This window comes from Erinaceus europaeus, chromosome 19 (genome assembly GCF_950295315.1).
Source record: "Erinaceus europaeus chromosome 19, mEriEur2.1, whole genome shotgun sequence".
Lineage (NCBI taxonomy): Eukaryota > Metazoa > Chordata > Mammalia > Eulipotyphla > Erinaceidae > Erinaceus > Erinaceus europaeus.
The window spans coordinates 19,232,288-19,252,138 of record NC_080180.1 but is presented as its reverse complement, the minus strand read 5'-3'; the positions used below and the strand labels follow the sequence as shown (position 1 = coordinate 19,252,138).

The 19,851-nt window shown below is 40.1% G+C and overlaps 1 protein-coding gene across 2 annotated transcripts in view; it reads left to right on the top strand.

The window, feature by feature from the left end:
• KIF14 (kinesin family member 14) overlaps nt 1-19,851 on the top strand; it is a 64,433-nt gene that overhangs the window by 31,482 nt on the left and 13,100 nt on the right. For both annotated transcript variants that reach the window (XM_060178512.1, XM_060178511.1), the window contains exons 19-23: nt 1,408-1,534; nt 3,315-3,408; nt 4,141-4,273; nt 9,193-9,293; nt 17,930-18,024. In XM_060178512.1, the coding sequence (XP_060034495.1) occupies nt 1,408-1,534; nt 3,315-3,408; nt 4,141-4,273; nt 9,193-9,293; nt 17,930-18,024 (550 nt within the window). The remainder of the gene's footprint in view (nt 1-1,407; nt 1,535-3,314; nt 3,409-4,140; nt 4,274-9,192; nt 9,294-17,929; nt 18,025-19,851) is intronic.

Here is a 19,851-nt window from a genome sequence, read left to right as displayed (position 1 = left end):
TCAGGCACCAGCTTCACTGAAGGCAGAGGCAGCATAAGGACAGTCATGCAACTAGCTAAGAGCACATGTCACCAGGCACAAAGATCTGGATTCAGGCCCCCAGTCTCCACCTGCAGAGGGAAGCGTCACAAATGGGGAAGCAGCGCTGCAGTGTCTCTCTGTCTCCGTTTCTCCCTCTCTGTTTTCCCTTTCCCTTCAATTTTTATTTGCCCAATCAAATGAAATAAAATTAAAAAAAGAAACATAAAGTCAGAATGTTGGTAGGTTAATACTTCCAATCACTTTACTCTCCTAAAAAAAAGTGTTCATTTATTAATGTGAGAGAGAATCAACATCTCTCTGGCACATGCAATGCCAGGGATTGAACTTGGTTCTACATGCCTGCAAGTCCAGATCTCTTGTCATTGTGCCCCTTCTGGGCTACACCATTGTTGCTCTTTATGCTGACACTTCTCAAAATGTGGTCCTGAAACCAGCAGCCCCCAATATCACTTGATAGAAGTGTAAATTTCTTGTCCCCACTCTAGAACCACTAAATCTGAAACTTTGCTGGTTAGTCTCAGAGTCTTATAAGGAGCCCTGTGGGAGATTCTGATAGATACTATTGATAGTTAAAGAGCCAATGTTTTAATCTCTTTTTAACTGCTTATTCTTAAACTCTTACTCTAAAAGACACTCCAGTCCTTTTTTCCTCCCAAGTTTATGGTGGGAGTGGATGAAAATGCTAGTAATCCAAAGTACTATACTATAACATGGTGAGAGTTCATAACCTAGACAGCTCTAGCATGCAGATGCCTAGTGAACCACCTCAGAGTGTAAAGGGAAAAACAAAACTGATCAAATCTTGAAAACCTGTTATTAGTACTGGGCTATTGCAACGTTTAATTGTGTCAAACTAATATTTTAATTACTTTTATATTAATGTTTGTATTATATTTATTTACTTATTTTGGATAGAGACAGCGAGATTTACTATATATAGAAAGAGAGACAGAGAAATACCGCAGCACTGCTTCATCACTCATGAAGTTTCTCCCCTGCAGGTGGAGACCAAGGGCTTGAACTTAAGTCCTTATGCATGGTAGCACCTGCATTCGATCAGATACACCACTGCCTGGCCCCCTAACATTTCTTCTTTATTCAAATGCTGTAAGCATGTGCTTTTCCAAACACTTTTCTTTAAGGTTTTTATTCCTTTGAATGGAAAGAAAAAATTTAGTCCATACATAATTATCTTTTTCAGGTTTTCTGCTTGGTATAACATAAACCATGTTAAGCATATATGCTTAATGAAGTATACTATAAAGTAAGGCTTATTTCTACTGTGTTCCCATTAGCAATTTTGTTTTATAACTTGTCTTTTTTGTGCACTCTCATATTGGGTTTTGATGACTAACTATCACTTAGGCTCTAGAAGACCACAGTATCCGCCATGCAAGAATTCTGGAAGCTCTAGAAGCTGAGAAACAAAAAATTGCTAATGAAGTACAAATGCTACAGCAAAATCAGAGCTGTAGGGATAAAACTTTCACAAGTGAGTATATAATAATCTTGGAGTGCTTTTTAAAAATAAATTTATGTGTATTATTTTTTAAAAATATTTATTTAATCCCTTTTGTTGCCCTTGTTTTATTGCTGTAGTTATTATTGTTGTTATTGATGTCATTGTTGTTGGATAGGACAGAGAGAAATGGAGAGAGGAGGGGAAGACAGAGAGGGGGAGAGAAAGATAGGCACCTGCAGACCTGCTTCACCGCCTGTGAAGCGACTCCCCTGCAGGTGGAGAGCCGGGGACTTGAACTGGGATCTTTATGCCGGTCCTTGCGCTTTGCGCCACCTGCACTTAATCTGCTGCGCCACCGCCCGACCCCCACGTGTGCTATTTTCTATAGCTACTACAAGTGAGAGCACTGATTGTTCACGTATTCAGAAAATGTTTTGATTCTGGATGCTACTGACTTACCTATTTAACATTGTGTAATTATTTCAGGCTGTTTAACTCTTAGAATATTTAGTTATAGAGACACGTAGTAAAAATGATTTTAATATCTAGCATGTGGTTGTAAGTATGCTGTCGTGAGGAAGGGAGGTGGCCGAGTGGCAGTTCTTTACGTGCAGGAGATTCTGGGATCAATTCCTGGCTCCAACTAAGAACTCAAAAGCCAAAACCAAATTGAACATCATGCATGATGGAACTGTGCTCTGGTCTGTTTTTCTTTTTCTCTCACTCGTAAAATTATTTATTCAAATCCTTAATTAAATCTAGACTGGGCTTAACTGTTGGGAACTTTTGCTTTCCTTCTTGCTTGAAAGCAATTTTTTACATTTCTGTGTAGAACACAGTGGATTTTTAATGTTAGACCTATTTTTGTTTTTTTCACTGTGGAACTATAAAAGTAGAGCAATTATTATTACTTACATGGCTTACAACTGTAAATATACTCAGTCTTATTTTGGCTATACTCAATTCCCCCTGCCTCCTGGATTATGTTGAAGCAGATTCCACATATAATATCATTAGATCTATAAATATGGCACCGTTTATCTCTAAGTTAGATAAGAACTCTTTTTCCATCCTGCTTTTAAGCATAACCATAGCGTACATGCTGGCAATGTTACCCCTCCCACTCCTCCAAAAATGTAGTTCTGGGGCTAAGGAGAGAGCATAATGGTTCTGCAAAAGACCTCCACTCGTGAGGCTCAGAGATGGCAGATTCAATCCCCAGTATCACCATAAACCAGAACGATCAAAAAATAAAACAATTAAAATGAAGTTCTAACTGAATACTAATTTTAAGTTTGACTGAACAATACAGAAACATTTCTGATAAAAATTAATTTGGAAAATTGGAACTTCAGACTAAATTGTTTTACTCTTAGTTCTAATGTCCTAGTGACATCTGTATCTATATATCTTTGTAAATACATATATTATTTTCAAGCAAAATATAAAAGAATTGCAGTTCTATATGTACTTCTACAAATTAGGGGAAAGATTAGAATAAGGAAAATCTTTAAGTACTGTAGAAGGAAAAGTATTGCCTTTGATATTTCCTCTCATTCTTTATCTTTTATATCAGTGCTCCGTACCTTACTAGGTAAAAGGTGCCATTTTATGTGACAGATATTTGAACTCATCTGTGAGACTTAAAGAAAAAAATGAGGAAGGTTACTCAGATGTTACCTCTACTTTCTGCAATACATCATTAAAATTATTCATTTAATATTTTTTTCCCCCTGGGAAGTGTTCTGTCTACTTAGTTTGCTGGTCTTCCTGTAGATGTAGTGAATATTCTCTGTGTGTTTTCTGTTAGTTCAGGCAAACTGGAGCTCCATGAAACTCTCAATGATGATTCAGGAAGCCAATGCCATCAGCAACAAGTTTAACAAATGTTATGTTTTTGGCAGGTGGGTATTAATTATACGAATTGTGAAACAGACCTTTGCTTTAGTTGTCTTTCTTAATACTTTAGTTACTTTCAATTTGGTTTCTTTAAAACTATATTATTCTACAGCATCCATCCATCTGGGAAAGAACAAATATCAGAATCCCAGGGACATCTCAGACCCCCCTTGTAGGTCTGCTCTGTGGGACATTGTTTTCAGCAATTAATGTGGCGAGCTATTTTATAAGCAGAGTAATTTAAGATCTTTTAGGGATTTGCTGGTTCTCTTGAGTTGAACATTTATCAGTATTCCACATTTTAATACTTTTTTTTCTGTATAAGAAGTTTTTTTTTCCCCCCCATCAGGGTTATCTTGGGGCTTGGTGTCTGCACCAACTCCACCACTTCTTCCAGCTATCCTTCCCTCCACCTTTTTTCTGATAGAAGGTAAGAGACAGAGAAGGAGAGACCTGCAGCACTGCTCCACTGTTCATGAAGCCTCCCCTCTCAAGCCTTAGGCCTTGTGCATAGTAACATGTGTGCTCTATTGGGTTTGCCCTGCCCAGCCCTTACAAGTAAATTTTATACAGTATATAAACATGATTACTACTATAATAAAATGCTTAACCATGAAAAGATTTAATCCTGGGACTACTTTTTATAGAAGTAATGTTAGAGTTTTAGGACACAGTATAAAATTTCAATTGGTCTATATGCCTTAGAATAAATAATTTTTTTTTTGTTTTACTTTCAGACATGACGGATCAGGTAGAGGAAATAGTTCTGATACTTCTGTTCGGGTTCGTAACCTGCAACTGGGGATCTCAACTTTCTGGAGTCTGGAAAAGTTTGAATCTAAACTTGCAGCAATGAAAGAGCTTTATGAGGTTTGGAATATTATTTTAAGCTCTATAAACTTTTGAAAATAAAAAATTATAAAAGGGGGAATAGTCTCAGTAAAGAAAATTCGGCAAATCATACTACTCAAACCAACAGTAACTTTTGTATGTTTACTTGAATTTTGCACCTACAGGAATTTTATTGGCCTGTCTTAACATAGTTGAAACTGGAATGTAGAAATTCCATGTTTAATTTTTTTTCATATAAGAAATAAACTTTACTGTGCAGGAAATATGTCTAGAAGCCTCAAAAAACAACAGGCACGATGAAAATACAGATATCAAATATAAATAACGGTAAAATGTCACAGGTGTGGGAGGTAAAACATCATCATTTGAATACAATGAAATGTTATAAAAACAACAAAGGGTTGTCACTATAGTGAGGAAGAGATACTCTGAAATTAATGAAAAATTATGGGTAAGACCCTTGCCATGTACTTGTTCCTGGTTTGAGCCCAGCAGCACGTGTGAATAGCATAGCACCAGGGGACTTTCCTGCACTGGGGGGACTCTCCTCTCTGATTCCCTGTCTGAATGACAAAGTCATCCATGCTTAATTTTTTTAGTTATATTTATGTTTTTGAAATTTTATATTTGGGGCTGGGAGACAGCATAATGGTTATGCAAACAGCCTCACATGCCTGATGCTCTGAGGTCCCAGGTTGAAGCCCTGCAACTGAGCAGTCTCTGGTTAAAAGAAAAAGAAAGGGAGTCGGGCTGTAGCGCAGGGAGTTAAGCACACATGGGCACAAAGCACAAAGGACTGTTGGAGCCTCCGGCTCCCCACCTGCAGGGGAGTCACTTCACAGGCAATGAAGCAGGTCTGCAGGTGTCTATCTTTCTCTCCCCCTCTCTTTCTTCCCCTCCTCTCTCCATTTCTCTCTGTCCTAGCCAACAACGATGACATCAATAACAACAATAAAAAAAGGGGGGAAACAAAAAGGAAAATAAATAAATAAATAAAAAAAAGAAGGGAGTCGGGCGGTAGCGCAGTGGGTTAAATGCAGGTGCCACAAAGCACAAGGACCGACGGAGGGATCCCGGTTCGAGCCCCCGGCTCCCCACGTGCATGGGCATCGCTTCACAAGTGGTGAAGCAGGTCTGCAGGTGTCTATCTTTCTCTCCCCCTCTCTGTCTTCCCCTCCTCTCTCCATTTCTCTTTGTCCTATCCAACAACAACAACATCACTTACAACAACAACAATAAAACAACTAGGGCAACAAAAGGGAATAAATAAATAAATATAAAAATTTTTTTAAAAAAAAGAAAGGAAGACAGAATCAAATGAAAAATAAAAATTAATAAAATTTTACATTTGGGCTATGACATGGCTCGGCAGCAGAGCATATGTCTTGCATGTCTGAGGCTCTGAGCCCTGTACTCGGCATCGTGTAAGTGATGAGGGAGACCGAGTGGTGGTCTGTACCACAGACTCCATGCGTGAGGCTCCGAAATCTCAGGTTCCATCCCTGGCACCAGCTTATGCCCAAGACTGAGGAGAGTTTTGGTCAAGAAAAAGAAAAGATGAAGCACTGCTCTGCACTACAGTGTTTGGGGGTGTTTTCAGTTATCCATTCTTTTTAAATGGTCTCTAAAAATACCTTACACATATTTTTAATTCAGTTTTGTTTTTCAGGTTCTAGTGGTACAAAGATGCACACGTTTGCACTGTCGGTGATACTCACTGACACAGTGCTGCCAGAGATAACTGCTGTTTACCAATGCTACTTGTCTGTTTTAATTTGTATTTTAATAAACCTGATGCTTGAAATGCGTGAATGCTTTTAATAAATCTAATGCTTGAAATATGTTTTCTTTTTTTAAATTTGTTTTTCCCTTTTTGTTGCCCTTGTTTTTTATTGTTGTTGTAGTTATTGTCGCTATTGATGTTCTCGTGATTAGATAGAACAGAGAGAAATGGAGAGAGGAGGGGAAGACAGAGGGGGAGAGAAAGACAAACACCTGCAGACCTGCTTCCCCACCTGTGAAGCAACTCCCTTGCAGGTGGGGAGCCGGGGGCTCCAACCGGGATCCTTACGCCCGTCCGTGCACTTTGCCATGTGCACTTAACCTGTTGCGCTACCACCCGACTCCGAAAATATGTTTTCTTAACCTTCTGACTTTAGCAAATGACATATGGGCAACCAGTTAATATGCTTTTATATTATTTATATATGATGGCAGTAAGCTTTTTTGTATTTATAATAATCTATTGTCCAGATTACATTGACTTTTTCTTGGTTTTATGTTCTTCTGCAGGCACTTTCTCTTATGGCAACCACTAATTGGTGATATTACCAAAATGCTTATATTTATTTTATTTAGTTTATCTATACAGGCATTTTACATTTGGGTATTTCAATATAAATATTAATCTGGAGATCTTACTGATACATTGTTCAGTTCCCAGTATTTTTGTTTGTTTTTTTTACACTTTAATCTTTGAGTCACATAGAATTTATTATGGTGTTTTATGAGAAAATTAATATGAAGAAATTGAATAGCGCAGCTGGGAAGTGATGCAGTGAAGCATTGAACTCTTTTTTAAAAATATATATATTTTCTTTATTTAATAAGGAGAGGGATAGGAGGAGAGAGAGAAAGAACCAGACATCATTCTGGTACATGTGCAGTCAGGGATTGAACTAAGAACCTCATGCTTGAGAGTCCAGTGCTTTATCTACTGCACCACCTCCTGGACCATAAACATTGAACATGAGGTCTTAAGTTCAATTCTTGGCATTTCTTGTTTCAGGGTGATGCTCTGGTTCTTTCTCATCTTCTTCCTCCTTTTCCTTCTCTTCTTCCTCCTCCTCCTCTTCTCTCTTAAAGAAATAAAAACAAGATAAAGAAAAGTAATATATTTTTCCCTATCCCATGACACAATAATTGCTTGCAGTTTACAATAGTTAACTGATAGTGCTTGCCAAATAACATTTTAAATATTGGTGGTTCTAAGTGGGATTGTATTTTTGACCATTTAGAAATAATGAAATAGTTAAAAGAAACTATTCAAGATTGAGTGTTAGTACTTAAATTTTTAATGGAAAAAAATCAAAATAAGTCAATCAAGAAAAAGATGAGATGAAACAGCATTTGGTAACTCAGTGGCAGGACGTAGGCATGTGGAGACCTGGCTCGACACCGGCGCTGCACATGCCCTAGCAGGCTGTGGGCTCTTCCACTGAGCTGCAGTCCTGGCCACTTAATACCATTCTTACCCAGCCTCCTACTGTCCACTGTTTGGTTTTTCTATAGTTACTGCATTTCTGTATCAATCTTCTGTACTGTTTGGCTACACTTTAACTGGTATTGCTTCGAATACTTAGAATATAGATTACTGTCATGATAAATATATTCAGCCAGTAAGTCACTGAATCTTTATTATTATTATTTTTTTAATTGCTTCCAGGGTTGTCACTGGGATTAGGTGCCTACATGATGAATTCACTGTTCCAGTACCCCCTTATTTCCTTCCCCCTTTCCTTTCCTTTCCTTTCCTTTCCTTTCCTTTCCTTTCCTTTCCTTTCCTTTCCTTTCCTTTCCTTTCCTTTCCTTTCCTTTCCTTTCCTTTCCTTTCCTTTTCCTTTCCTTTTCCTTTTCCTTTTCCTTTCCTTTCTTCTTTTATTTGAAAAGACAAAGAGAAATTGGGGCGGGGATAGAGAAGGAGAAAGAGAGAGACACATACAGCACTGCTTATCACCCCCCCCCAACACACACACACACACACACACACACACACACACACACACACACACACACACACACACACACAGGAGGCACTTGAGCTCTGGTCCTTACACATAGTAATGCTTGTGCTCAGTAGGGTGTGCTGCCTGCCCCCACTGAATCTAATGTTGTCAGATTACTCTTTTACTTCTCCCCTGAGGTTTTTTTTTTTTATCTTTTTTGTTTGTTTTTATCATATTTACTAAATCCCAAATTTATTATTTCAGAATTGTTTAATGACACATGTGGCTTTTTTACCAGATTACTTTTTTTCACGTGTGTATAAGATATAGCACAACACTGCTCTCTCATCTATCCATGAAATCCTCTTTGTTGCTTTTTAAAAAGTATTTATTATCTTTTGTTGCCCTTGTTTTATTGTAGTTATTATTGTTGTCATCGTTGTTGGATAGGACATAGAGAAATGGAGAGGAGGAGAAGACAGAGACGGGGAGAGAAAGATAGACACCTGCAGACCTGCTTCACCACTCCTGACTCCCCAGCCAGGGGCTGGAACCAGGATCCTTCCGCCCGTCCTTGCGCTTTGCGCCACATGCACTTAACCCGCTGTGCTACCGCCCGACTCCCCTCTTTGTTGCTTTTATTTTGTGCCAGGGATTGAACCCAGAGCCCACCCGTGCTAGGCAGGAACTGCCACTGAGCCATCTTCCCAGCCCTATCAATACATCTCTTCTTCTTCTTTTTTTTTTTTAAATATTTATTTATTCCCTTTTGTTGCCCTTGTTGTTTTCATTGTTGTTGTAGTTATTATTATTGTTTCCATTGCTGTTGTTGTTGTTGGATAGGACAGAGAGAAATGGAGAGAGGAGGGGAAGACAGAGGGGGAGAGAAAGATAAGATACCTGCAGACCTGCTTCACCGCCAGTGAAGCGACTTCCCTGCAGATGGGGACCCGGGGCCTCCAAAAGGGATCCTTACTCGGTCCTCGTGCTTTGCGCCACGTGCACTTAACCCGCTGCACTACCGCCCGACTCCCAAATACATCTCTCCTAATAGAACTTCTAGTGTTATGTGATTCGTTTTTAGTGTTATCAGGGATGTGTTTTTCAGATAACTTTTAAATCTGGATGTAACCAAGTTTGTAGAATGCTTTCTTCTCTGTTAAGTATTTTTAACCTGTAGTTAATAGAGCCTATATATTTCATGTTTTGTAGAGTAATAATGGAAACAAGAGTGAAGATGTTTTCTGTGATCCTGAGGATGAATGGGAGCCTGACATTACAAATGCTTCACTTTCTTCCTTTTCCAGAAGGAGGTAAGGACACTTTCGGTGTCGGGTTTCTTGTTCTAGTTATACTTACATATTTCTCTATTTTTAAAAGAACTGTCTCTTCTCATGATGAGTAATTCTGTGAGGGAGCACAGTAAATCAGAGGAAAACTATGTTCCTGATCAAATTACAGCATTCAGGGCATTAAATTGTTTATCAGTCAGTTAGAATAAGGACAAAAATGTTCAATGTTTCACCACTAAAGTCTTAAGAGCATCTCAGATGGGCATAAATCTAATTTCCTATAAAAGTCAACATGTATTTATTACTTTTTAAATTACCCTCTTTCAGGAACTTGGCATATTCTATGGTATTTTATTGTAAGTTATAGAATTTTAAATGTGGTCAAGTTAGCGTGAGCACCACAGAAGAATAAATCATGGTGACAGAGAACTTGTATACATGACAAACACTGCCTTTTAGCTAAAAGCATGAAAGACTTTAACTGTGAATAGATGCTTTGGAAGGGAAAAAAATAGTTCTTCTTAGACCTCAGATGCTTAGATTATAGAAAAGCAAAATAATGGTATAATAGAAAGGCCTTCATCTTGGAACTAATATCATCTTTTAGTTTGGTTTTTTAACAAACCCTTCTTTTTAAAGAAATACTTCTTAGTTTGGTTTTTAAATAAGACTACTGTTTGCCCACTCCCGCCTTGGAGATACAAAGATGAATTATAAAATAGCTCCCTGTCCTTAAGGACCAACAACTGAGGAGAGCAGAGGCAGGAGCAGTTGATAAAGACCTAGTCAGGCACCAGTGGGAGAGAGTGAGTCAGGTTTTATACATACTCCAGAGGCAGAAGGAATTGGGTGGGGCCGTGGGGCTGAGTGTGCTAATGGCTGAATCCTGCCTTTATTTTGAGTTACTGGCCAGAGGAAAATGGTGTTCCCTGAGATGGAGGGAAAGATGAGTTCAGAACATAATTAGCTTGAGGTTCTCAGGGCATAGGTATCCTGGTGTATTTCAGATGTAGAACTTTGAAAGAGGGACTTGGGAATTTTCCAGATATAAAGGTCCGTGGCATTCATCTAACAAGAACATCATCATTATTAAAAACCTTTATTGAATGCTTACTTAGCATCATCTCAGAAATACCTATTACACACTTGTGATTAGTGCTGCCACTGACCCCAGTTTACAGTGGGAGAAGCTGTGGGTTTAATGAGGTTAAGTGACTTATCCATAGTCACAGAGCTGACATGGGAAGGTGAGAGTGAGTCCAAAGATTCCTTTATTTATTTATTTATTTATTTATTTATTTATTTAATAATGATTGACAAGATTGTAGAATAAGAGGGGTACATTTCCCACCACCAGAGTTCTGTATCCAGTCTCCTCCATAGGAAACTTTCCTGTTCTTTACCCCTCTGGGAGTACTGACCAAAGATCCTTATTGGGGTGCAGAAGGTGGAAGGTCTGGCTTCTGTAATTGCTTCTCCATTAAACTTGGGCATTGACAGGTCGATCCATACCCCCAGCCTGTTTCTGTCTTTCTCTAGTGGGGCAGGGCTCTAGGGAGGTGGGGTTCCAGGACACATTGGTGAGGTCATCTGCCCAGGGATGTCAGATTGGCATCATGGTAGCATCTGCAACTTGGTGGCTGAAAAGCATTACTATATAAAGCTGGACAAATTGTTAATAATCAGGAACATAAAGGTGAGAGTATAGCAGATGAGATTTGGGGACTTCATGTGGGAAAAAACTAGGAAGTCTAGTTTAGATATATTACAAAGGACCCATGACTTTACTAATTTTTTGCCTGAGCCCACAGCTAACATGCAGGTGGGCTGAAAGTAATACCTAAGAAGATGGTATTAGAGTTGACAATAGGAGTAGAAAGCTGGATCAGGGCAGAGAATAACTCCCAAATATGGGAAAAGTATATAAATAACATTAACTGTAGACACCATCGATCTGACCCAGAGCCCATGTCTATTCATATTCAGCACATGAGCAAGTCCAAAGATCCTGACTCTCTTCACTGCTGTGCCACCTTGCCACCTTTCTTTCTTTCTTTCTTTCTTTCTTTCTTTCTTTCTTTCTTTCTTTCTTTCTCCCTTCCTTCCTTCCTTCCTTCCTTTCTTTATTATTTTTCTTTATTTCATAGAGACAGCCAGAAATTGAGAAGAATGGGGAGATAGGTACAGACAGAGAGACATCTGCAGCCCTGCTTCACCATGCATGAAGCTCTCCCTCTGCAGGTGGGGACTGGGGGCTCGAACCTGGGTCCTTGCACACTGTATTATATGTGCTTAACCAGGTGCGCCACCACCCAGCCCCCTTATTTTCTTGTTTAAAAAGATGGTTTGTCCTATGAGAAGTGAACCAGAGCACTACTCTGGCACATGCAGTATGCCAGATCAGACCTAGATTCTTGAGCACCCAAGTCCTGTGCTTTACCTGGTAAGCCACCTCTCTGGCCTCTATTTTATTTTACATTGTCTTCTGCTGAGGATCAAACCAGGACTTCATATAAGTGAGGCATGTGCTCCACCTCTGAACTACAGCCCTGCTCTCTGACCATATTTATTTTAAACTCATTTGTACAATCTCCTCAAAGGGGAGTCGGGCAGTAGTGCAGCAGTTAAGCGCAGGTGGCGCAAAGCACAAGGACCGGCAAGAGGATCCCGGTTCAAGCCCCTGGCTCCCCACCTGCAGGGGAGTTGCTTCACAAGTGGTGAAGCAGGTCTGCAGGTGTCTGTCTTTCTCTCACCCTCTCTGTCTCCCCCTCCTCTCTCCATTTCTCTCTGTCCTATCTAACAACAAAGATATTAATAACAACAATGATAACTGCAACAATAAAACAAGAAGGGCAAAAACAAAGGGAAAATGAGTAAATATAAAAAAAAAATCTCCTCAAAGAAGAGATGCTTTTTTCCTCTCTCTCTAGGGTTATCGCTGGGCTTGGTGCCCACACTGTGAATCCACTGGTCCTGGTGGCCATTTTTTCCACTGTTGTTATTGTTGGATAGGACAGAGAAATTGGCAGAGGAGGGGAAGACAGAGAGGGGGCACCTGCAGACCTTTTCACAGCCTGTGAAGAGACCTCCCTGCAGGTGGGGAGCCGGTGGCTCGAACCAGGATCCTTGCGTCCATCTTTGTGCTTTGCACTTTGTGCTCTTAACCCAGTGCACAAGCACCTGGCCCCCTCAGCTTCAATTGTTTGTCTGGAATACAGACAGTATTAATTCTACTCTGCGGAGCTCATCATTCATTAAAGTGAGGACCTTTATAAAAAGCTGCTTGTCCTGCTACGTCAGTAACCACCACGGGCCTACTGATGACGTCGCAGAGTTGGTATGAGGATTAGTGATAACATAGGTTAAGTCCCTATGGCAGCGGGTGAGCTGGTGTGCAGTAAATGGAAGCTCTTGCTGAGTACTGAGTGTGTATGGATAAGATTGAATTTTTAAAGATAGGATATGATTTCTGATCTAATTCCAATACACAGACAATCATATGTATATATGTGTCAAGGACTTCAAAATAGAGTTGGGCTCTGGCACTTAAAATGAGCTAGTGGTTAGAACCTGGAACACATAAGCTGACCTAAGGTAATACCTGCCTCTGCAAAATTCAAACTAGAACTATAGATCTAACAATGGGTGACTTTTAGAAATTCTTTCAGATGCCAGAATTACTAATGTCTTTATTTTAAATCAATATAAACTTTTTGCATTTAGAAAGGTTGATCATAATATAAGCATTAGTCATTTAAAAACATTAAAATGTAAGCCTGTTGAAAGCAGTTTGCATCTATGTTTTGACTGACTTTTCTTTTTTTTTTTTTTTTTGCCTCCAGGGTTATTGCTGGGGCTTGGTGCCTGCACCACAAATCTACTGCTCCTGGAAGCCATTTTTTCCCTTTTATTGCCCTGGGTTATTTTTATATATATATAGTTTTGTGGTTATTATTATTGTTGTTATTGATGTCGTTGTTGGATAGGACAGAGAGAAATGGAGAGAGGAGGGGAAGACAGAGTGGTGGAGAGAAAGACAGACACCTGCAGGTCTGCTTTACTACCTGTGAAGTGACTCCCCTGCAGGTGGGGAGCTGGGGGCTCGAACCGGGATCCTTATGCTGGTCCTTGTGCTTTGCACCATGTGTGCTTAACCCAGTGCGCTACCGCCCGACCCCCATTTTGACTGACTTTTAGGCAGGTAACTAAGGAATCAGCAGAAGCTTCAATTGTTACTAAAAGAACAATCTGGGGCTTGGTGGTGGCGCACCTGTTTGAGAGCATATGTCACAATGTGCATGGGCCCAGGCTCAGGCCTCGGGACCCCACTTGAGTAGGGAAAGCTTCACAAGCGGTGGAACAGGGCTGCAGGAGTCTTCTCTGTCTCTCCCTTTCTACCTCCCCCTTCTCTCAATTTTTGGCTGTCTCTATCAAATAAAGACTAAAAAAAGAAGAAAGAAGGAAATGAATTAAAAAATTTTTAAAGATTAAAAAAAGAACAATCTAATATTTTGAAAATAGGCATTTTCATTTGGCAGAGATGTTTTTGAGAACATCTATAATTTCAAGGTATCATAAGTTTAGGACAATAAATTGCTCTTGGTCCAAGACCTTGTATATGAAGTCTCAGCCTTGTAAGAATGTGTGCGACAGAATTACAAACTCTGAGAATGTCTGCAGGTAATGGAAACACCGACAGATTGTTAATCACAGCGCTGCTGCCAGGCAGTGACACGCCTGCCACAGTTGTTGGGCAGTAAAATAGATGGCTTTGGCTGCCCAGGGGGTTTGCTATGCACTGCTGACAGTTACAGGTAAAATTTCTCCTGAGGTTAAGGAAAAATTCTTTGCAGGGAATATGGCAAACATTTTTTTTTAGCTTAAACAATATTTAACAATAAGGTGGAAAGAATGAGTTTCCCCACTTACTGCTCTATTGGACCCTTTCTCCTCTAAGAACAAAAAGCCATTAGCTTGGAGGTTAATACTTTCTGTCCCCATCATCAGTCATTCTCTGTTTTCCTTATAGGAACTTGGGAAATATTTTTTATCAGTGAGTGAATATTGATTTACAAAATTATAAGATTAAGAATAGTTAACAATTCCATACTGTCTCCATCGCCAGACTTCTGTGTCCCCTTCCCTTGTATTAGAAACTGCAGTGATACTTCCAAGGTGACAGATATGGCTTGACTTTATATTTATTAATATATATATATATACATATATATATATATATATATATATTCTCCCACACACACACAGTCTTCCCTTCACTTCTTCTCCAAGTCACACCCACGCCTACTACTACTTCTGAGTTTTTTTTTTTTCCCACTTCTCTCTCAGATAAGAGTAACAGGAATTGGGGGATATTTATATTTGTAACATTTAGGCTAATTTTGATAGGATGCTTTTGCTAAACAATCATTTCAACAATAGTACTTTTCTTTGAGTAGCCATCTGAACTTTTTTTTTTTTGTTTTACCAGAGCATTTCTCAGGGCTGGCTTATGATGGTGTGAGGGATTGAACCCAGGACTTTGAAGCTTCAGGCATGAGAGTCCCTTCGCATTAACATTATGCTATCTTCCCTTCAGTAACCATCCGCAGTAGATGACTCACTAGGCAACAGACTTTAAAAGATCCTCTGGGTTTCGATCTGATCACAGCTCAAGGAGTTTAACTCACACAGTCGCTCCTGAGTTGGAGTTTAGAACATTGATCGATGAACGACAACATGGAAAACCAGATTGCTTTTTGGTGAAGCAGGTCTGCAGATGTCTGTCTTTCCCTCCCCTCTCGTCTTCCCCTCCTCTCTCCATTTCTCGCAGTCCTATCCAACAACAGCACGAATAACAACTACAACATCAATAAAAACTACAGCAATGAAACAAGGGCAACATAAGGGAAAATTAAAAAAAATAAAAATAAAGAACTACACCAATAAAAACAAGGGTGACAAAAGGGAATAAATAAATATTTAAAAAAAGAAAAAAGAAAATTGCTGGATAACTAACTATGCTCAGGGGGAGACATTTGAATTACTTTTTAAAAGACTAAGAGCGAATGGAGATGGAATAATTTCCTCCTGTGCTTCTCTTATACTTTACAGCTTTTCACAAAGTGTGGAAACATTTACTTTGCAGTTGATTTACTCAGATCATCTCCAAGTATAAAACCTTTCCTGGGGGGGAGGGGGGAACCAGGCAGTAGCACAGCCAGTTAAGAGTGGCACAAAGCCAAGGACCAGCATAAGGATCTCTGTTCAAGACCCCCGACTCCCCACCTGCAGGGGAGTCGCTTCACAAGCGGTGAAGCAGGTCTGCAGGTGTCTATCTTTCTCTCCCTCTCTGTCTTCCCCTCCTCTCTCCACTTCTCCCTGTCCTATCCAACAACAACAATAACAACAATAGTAACAACAAGGAAGGGCAACAAAAGGGAAAAATGGCCTCCAGGAGCAGTGGATTCTTAGTGCAGGCACAGAGCCCCAGCAATAACCCTGGAGGCAAAAAAAAAAAAAAAAAGCCTTCCCAGGATTAAATCTAAGCCTCCTTAGGTGGGATATAAAGTCAATCTCAGCCTGGCATTGATACCACCTAGCTGTATCCTTTGTCAGTCTGTCCACCATCCTAGTCTGCTGTTCTTCTGAACCTTGTTTTTTTTCTTTGCATGTGCAATACTTTCTGTTAGCCTGGTGAGATGTCTGTTGTGTCATGCGTGAGACCCAGGTTTGAATCCCAGCACCACACGAGAGAGCAACAACATAGGCAGGTGGGGATAGGAAGTACCAGTGCTATGTCTCTCTGTCTCTGACTCTCTCTCTCTCTCTCTCTCTCTCTCGTTTCTCTATCTGAATGAAAATAATCAGCCTGAAAAGCTCAGGCTGCTCCCGCCCCTCCCCACCCCAGCTCCCCAAAATGAAATGAAGCAAAATAGCTAAATATGGTACTTTCTTTGATCTCCATGTTACCTCATGTTTTGGAACACAAATCGCTGTCTCCCAAGTCTGCCTCCCCACTTGGCTAACTCCTGTGTATCCTTCAGAGTCACTGCTCTTAGAAGCGCCTGACTCCTTCTTCCCTCTGGTCTACCATAGTGCTCCATGCATGCCCTCCCTCCTAGCCTGTGAATTTTAAGCTCAGTGAGGACAGAGGCCATGTTTGCTATGTTGCATCGCACTATGTAGAGCCTATAAATAGTACACTCTGCAAGTATTTATTTTGTTAATTAATTACCTGCTTAGAACAATAGCTATAAAATAGTAAAATTCTTGTTCAGTGAACCACATGAGTTTAACCCTTGATGAAGATGTTTCCTTGGAAAACACATGCATATCCCCTTTACTTCTTCCTTTCTTTCATTCTTTTCTTTCCTTCTTTCTTTCTTTCTTTCTTTCTTTTTAAATTTTTTATATTTATTTATTTATTTATTTTCCCTTTTGTTGCCCTTGTTGTTTTTCATTGGTATTGTCGTTATTATTGTTGTCGTTATTGATATCGTTGTTGTTGGATAGGACAGTGAGAAATGGAGAGAGGAGGGGAAGATAGAGGGGGAGAGTAATATAGACACCTGCAGACCTGCTTCACCACCTGTGAAGCGACTCCCCTGCAGGTGGGGAGCAGGGGGCTCGAACCAGGATCCTTATGCTGGTTCTTGCGCTTTGCGCTATGGGTGTTTAACCCACTGTGTTACCACCTGACTCCCTCTTTTTTTTTTTAAATTTATTTTTTATTTAAGAAAGGATAAATTAACAAAACCATAGGGTAGGAGGGGTACAATTCCCACCACCCAATCTCCATATCCTACCCCTTCCCCTGATAGCTTTCCCATTCTCTATCCCTCTGGGAGCATGGACCCAGGGTGGTTGTGGGTTGCAGAAGGTGGAAGGTCTGGCTTCTGTAATTGCTTCCCTGATGAACATGGGCATTGACTGGTTGATCCATACTCCCAGTCTGCCTCTCTCTTTCCCTAGTAGGGTGTGTCTCTGGGAAAGCAGAGCTCCAGGACACATTGGTGGGGTCTTCAGTCCAGGGAAGCCTGGCTGGCATCCTGATGACATCTGGAACCTGGTGACTGAAAAGAGAGTTAACATACAAAGCCAAACAAATTGTTGAACAATCATGGACCCAAAGGTTGGAATAGTGGAGAAGAAGTGTTGGGGGGGTGCTCACTACAAAGTCTAGTGTACTTCTACTTTCAGGTATATATTTTGTACTTGTTTATGGATACGTGTGAACATATGCTCTGTCTCACAGAACCTGGTGTATATCTAGGTTTGGGGACTTAGTTAGAAAGTGACCCACCTGGGATGGAATTAGAGACTCCCTCTTTCTTTCTTTTATATTTTTTTTTGTTTCTTTGGCAGATCTTGGTCATTTTTTCTTCTTTTCAAACACATGCATATCCTCTTTCCTTCCTTCCTTCTTTCTTTTTTTCTTCTCTTCCTTTCTTCTTTTCTTGGCAGATCTTGGTCATTTTTTCTTGGCAGGTCTTGGTCATGTGCTTTTTAAGCACTCTGGGGACCCCTCTGTCACTCAGACAGGCTGCATGCATGGCGAGACGCACACCTCACCTGTGAGTTCTGTCTCCAGCCCTGACTTTGCCTGATGCTATTTCTCACAGAGCAAGTCACTCTAGTCATAGTTTATCATTTTCCAGGAGCAGGAGTTTGATGAAGAATAGAAGAATATCCGGTTGTTTAAATGATGTACAAGCACACTCGGTTCAGAATCTGCAATCTCTACATTCGTCAGGTATTTTTTTTCTTTTCATCTAGTTGTTTTGGTATACTGAGAAAAGTGCTATGTCCTGACTCTACCCTGGCTTATGTTCTTGTGCAGGTTATTTCATCTAGAATCTCCCATTTCCTTTGTAAAATGAGGGAAGTAGACTGGGTGGCCAAGAGTAGCATTCTGACTGATTTTTTCTTTTTTCCAAAGTCTTTTAGAAGGCTAATTCGAGGGGAGTCGGGAAGTAGTGCAGTGGGTTAAGCGCACGTGGTGCAAAGCGTAAGGACCCGGCTTGAGGATCCCATTTTGAGCCCCCAGCTCCCCACCTGCAGGGGAGTCACTTCACAGGCAGTGAAGCAGGTCTGCAGGTGTCTTTCTCTCACCCTCTGTCTTCCCCTCCTTTCCATTTCTCTCTGTCCTAGCCAATAACAAAGACAACAATAACTACAAAACAATTTTTTTAAAAAAAGGGAAACAAAAGGGAAAATAAATATATATATATTAAAAAAAAAAAAGCCCCGGTTAGGATCCCGTGTAGATTGAGAAATATATGTAAATACCATTGTCCCACAAGTGAAAAGCATTGTGGAAAAGATTGTGTATCACATATACTATCATCTGTATGAACAAAAAGAGAAGATATATACACATATGCCTGTGAATGAGTTAAGATTCTCTCTGGAGAAATACTGCAGAGCTCGAACTGCTGGCTGTCTGTGGGAAGGCAGGCAGAACTGGAAAGGAAGCCTCCTCTTCACTGCAGACCCTTGGTTCCTTCTGGATTTTTTGCAGTTTGCATGTATCGTAAATTCCAGAATTAGTTTTCAAATGTTTTAAAGAAAAAGTTATTGTAACTATTGCACCCTGAAATTATCTCATGCCGGTTTTTACTATAATGATGCTCTTCCTACTAAAGGGGAATGTACTAAATGAGTATGTATGGCTGCAATGATTTTTGTTTAATTGCCTGATAACAGTGAGCTGTTACACAGCAATAAAAGAGAATGCTTCTTGTGGTCTGGGAGGTGAAACAGTGGATAAAGCATTGGACTCTCAAACATGAGGTCCTGAGTTCAGTCCCCAGCAGGACATGTACCAGAGTGATGTCTGGTTCTTTCTCTCCTCCTATCTTCCTCATAAATAAATAAGTTAATTAAATCTTTAAAAAAGTGAGAGAGAGAGAGAGAGAGAGAGAGAGAGAGAGAGAGAGAGAGGAGTCGGGCAGTAGTGCAGTGGGTTAAGTGCATGTGGCGCAAAGTGCAAGGACCAGCATGAGGATCCTGGTTCAAGCCTCCGGCTCCCCACCTGCAGGGGAGTTGCTTCACAGGCAGTGAAGCAGGTCTGCAGGTGTCTCTCTTTCTCTTCCCCTCTCTCTAACTCTCCTCTCTCCATTTCTCTCTGTCCTGTACAACAGCAATGACACTACCACCACCAACAATAATAACTGCAACAACAATAAAAATGAGGGCAACAAAAAGGAAATAAATAAATAAATATTTTAAAAAATCTTTACAAAAGAAAGAGACTGCTTCTTGCAGTTAAGTGCAAGAAGCAGATACAAAAGAGTATAGACTTTATAATTCTATTTATGTGAAGTTCAAGAAGAGGCAAAACTAGCCCATTGGGATACAAGTCAATGTTGTAAAGAACAGAATAGCAACTCAAAAGAGAAGCTGTTGGGTGGATCTGTGGCAATGTGCAGGTTGATCTAAGTAGGTGTTACACTGGAGTACATTATATATGTGGGAAAAAAGCCAGCTGTGCACTGGAGATGATATATATATAACATATAATATATATATATACACAGATTATCAATTACATCTTAGAAAAGATTTAAAAATGGCTATG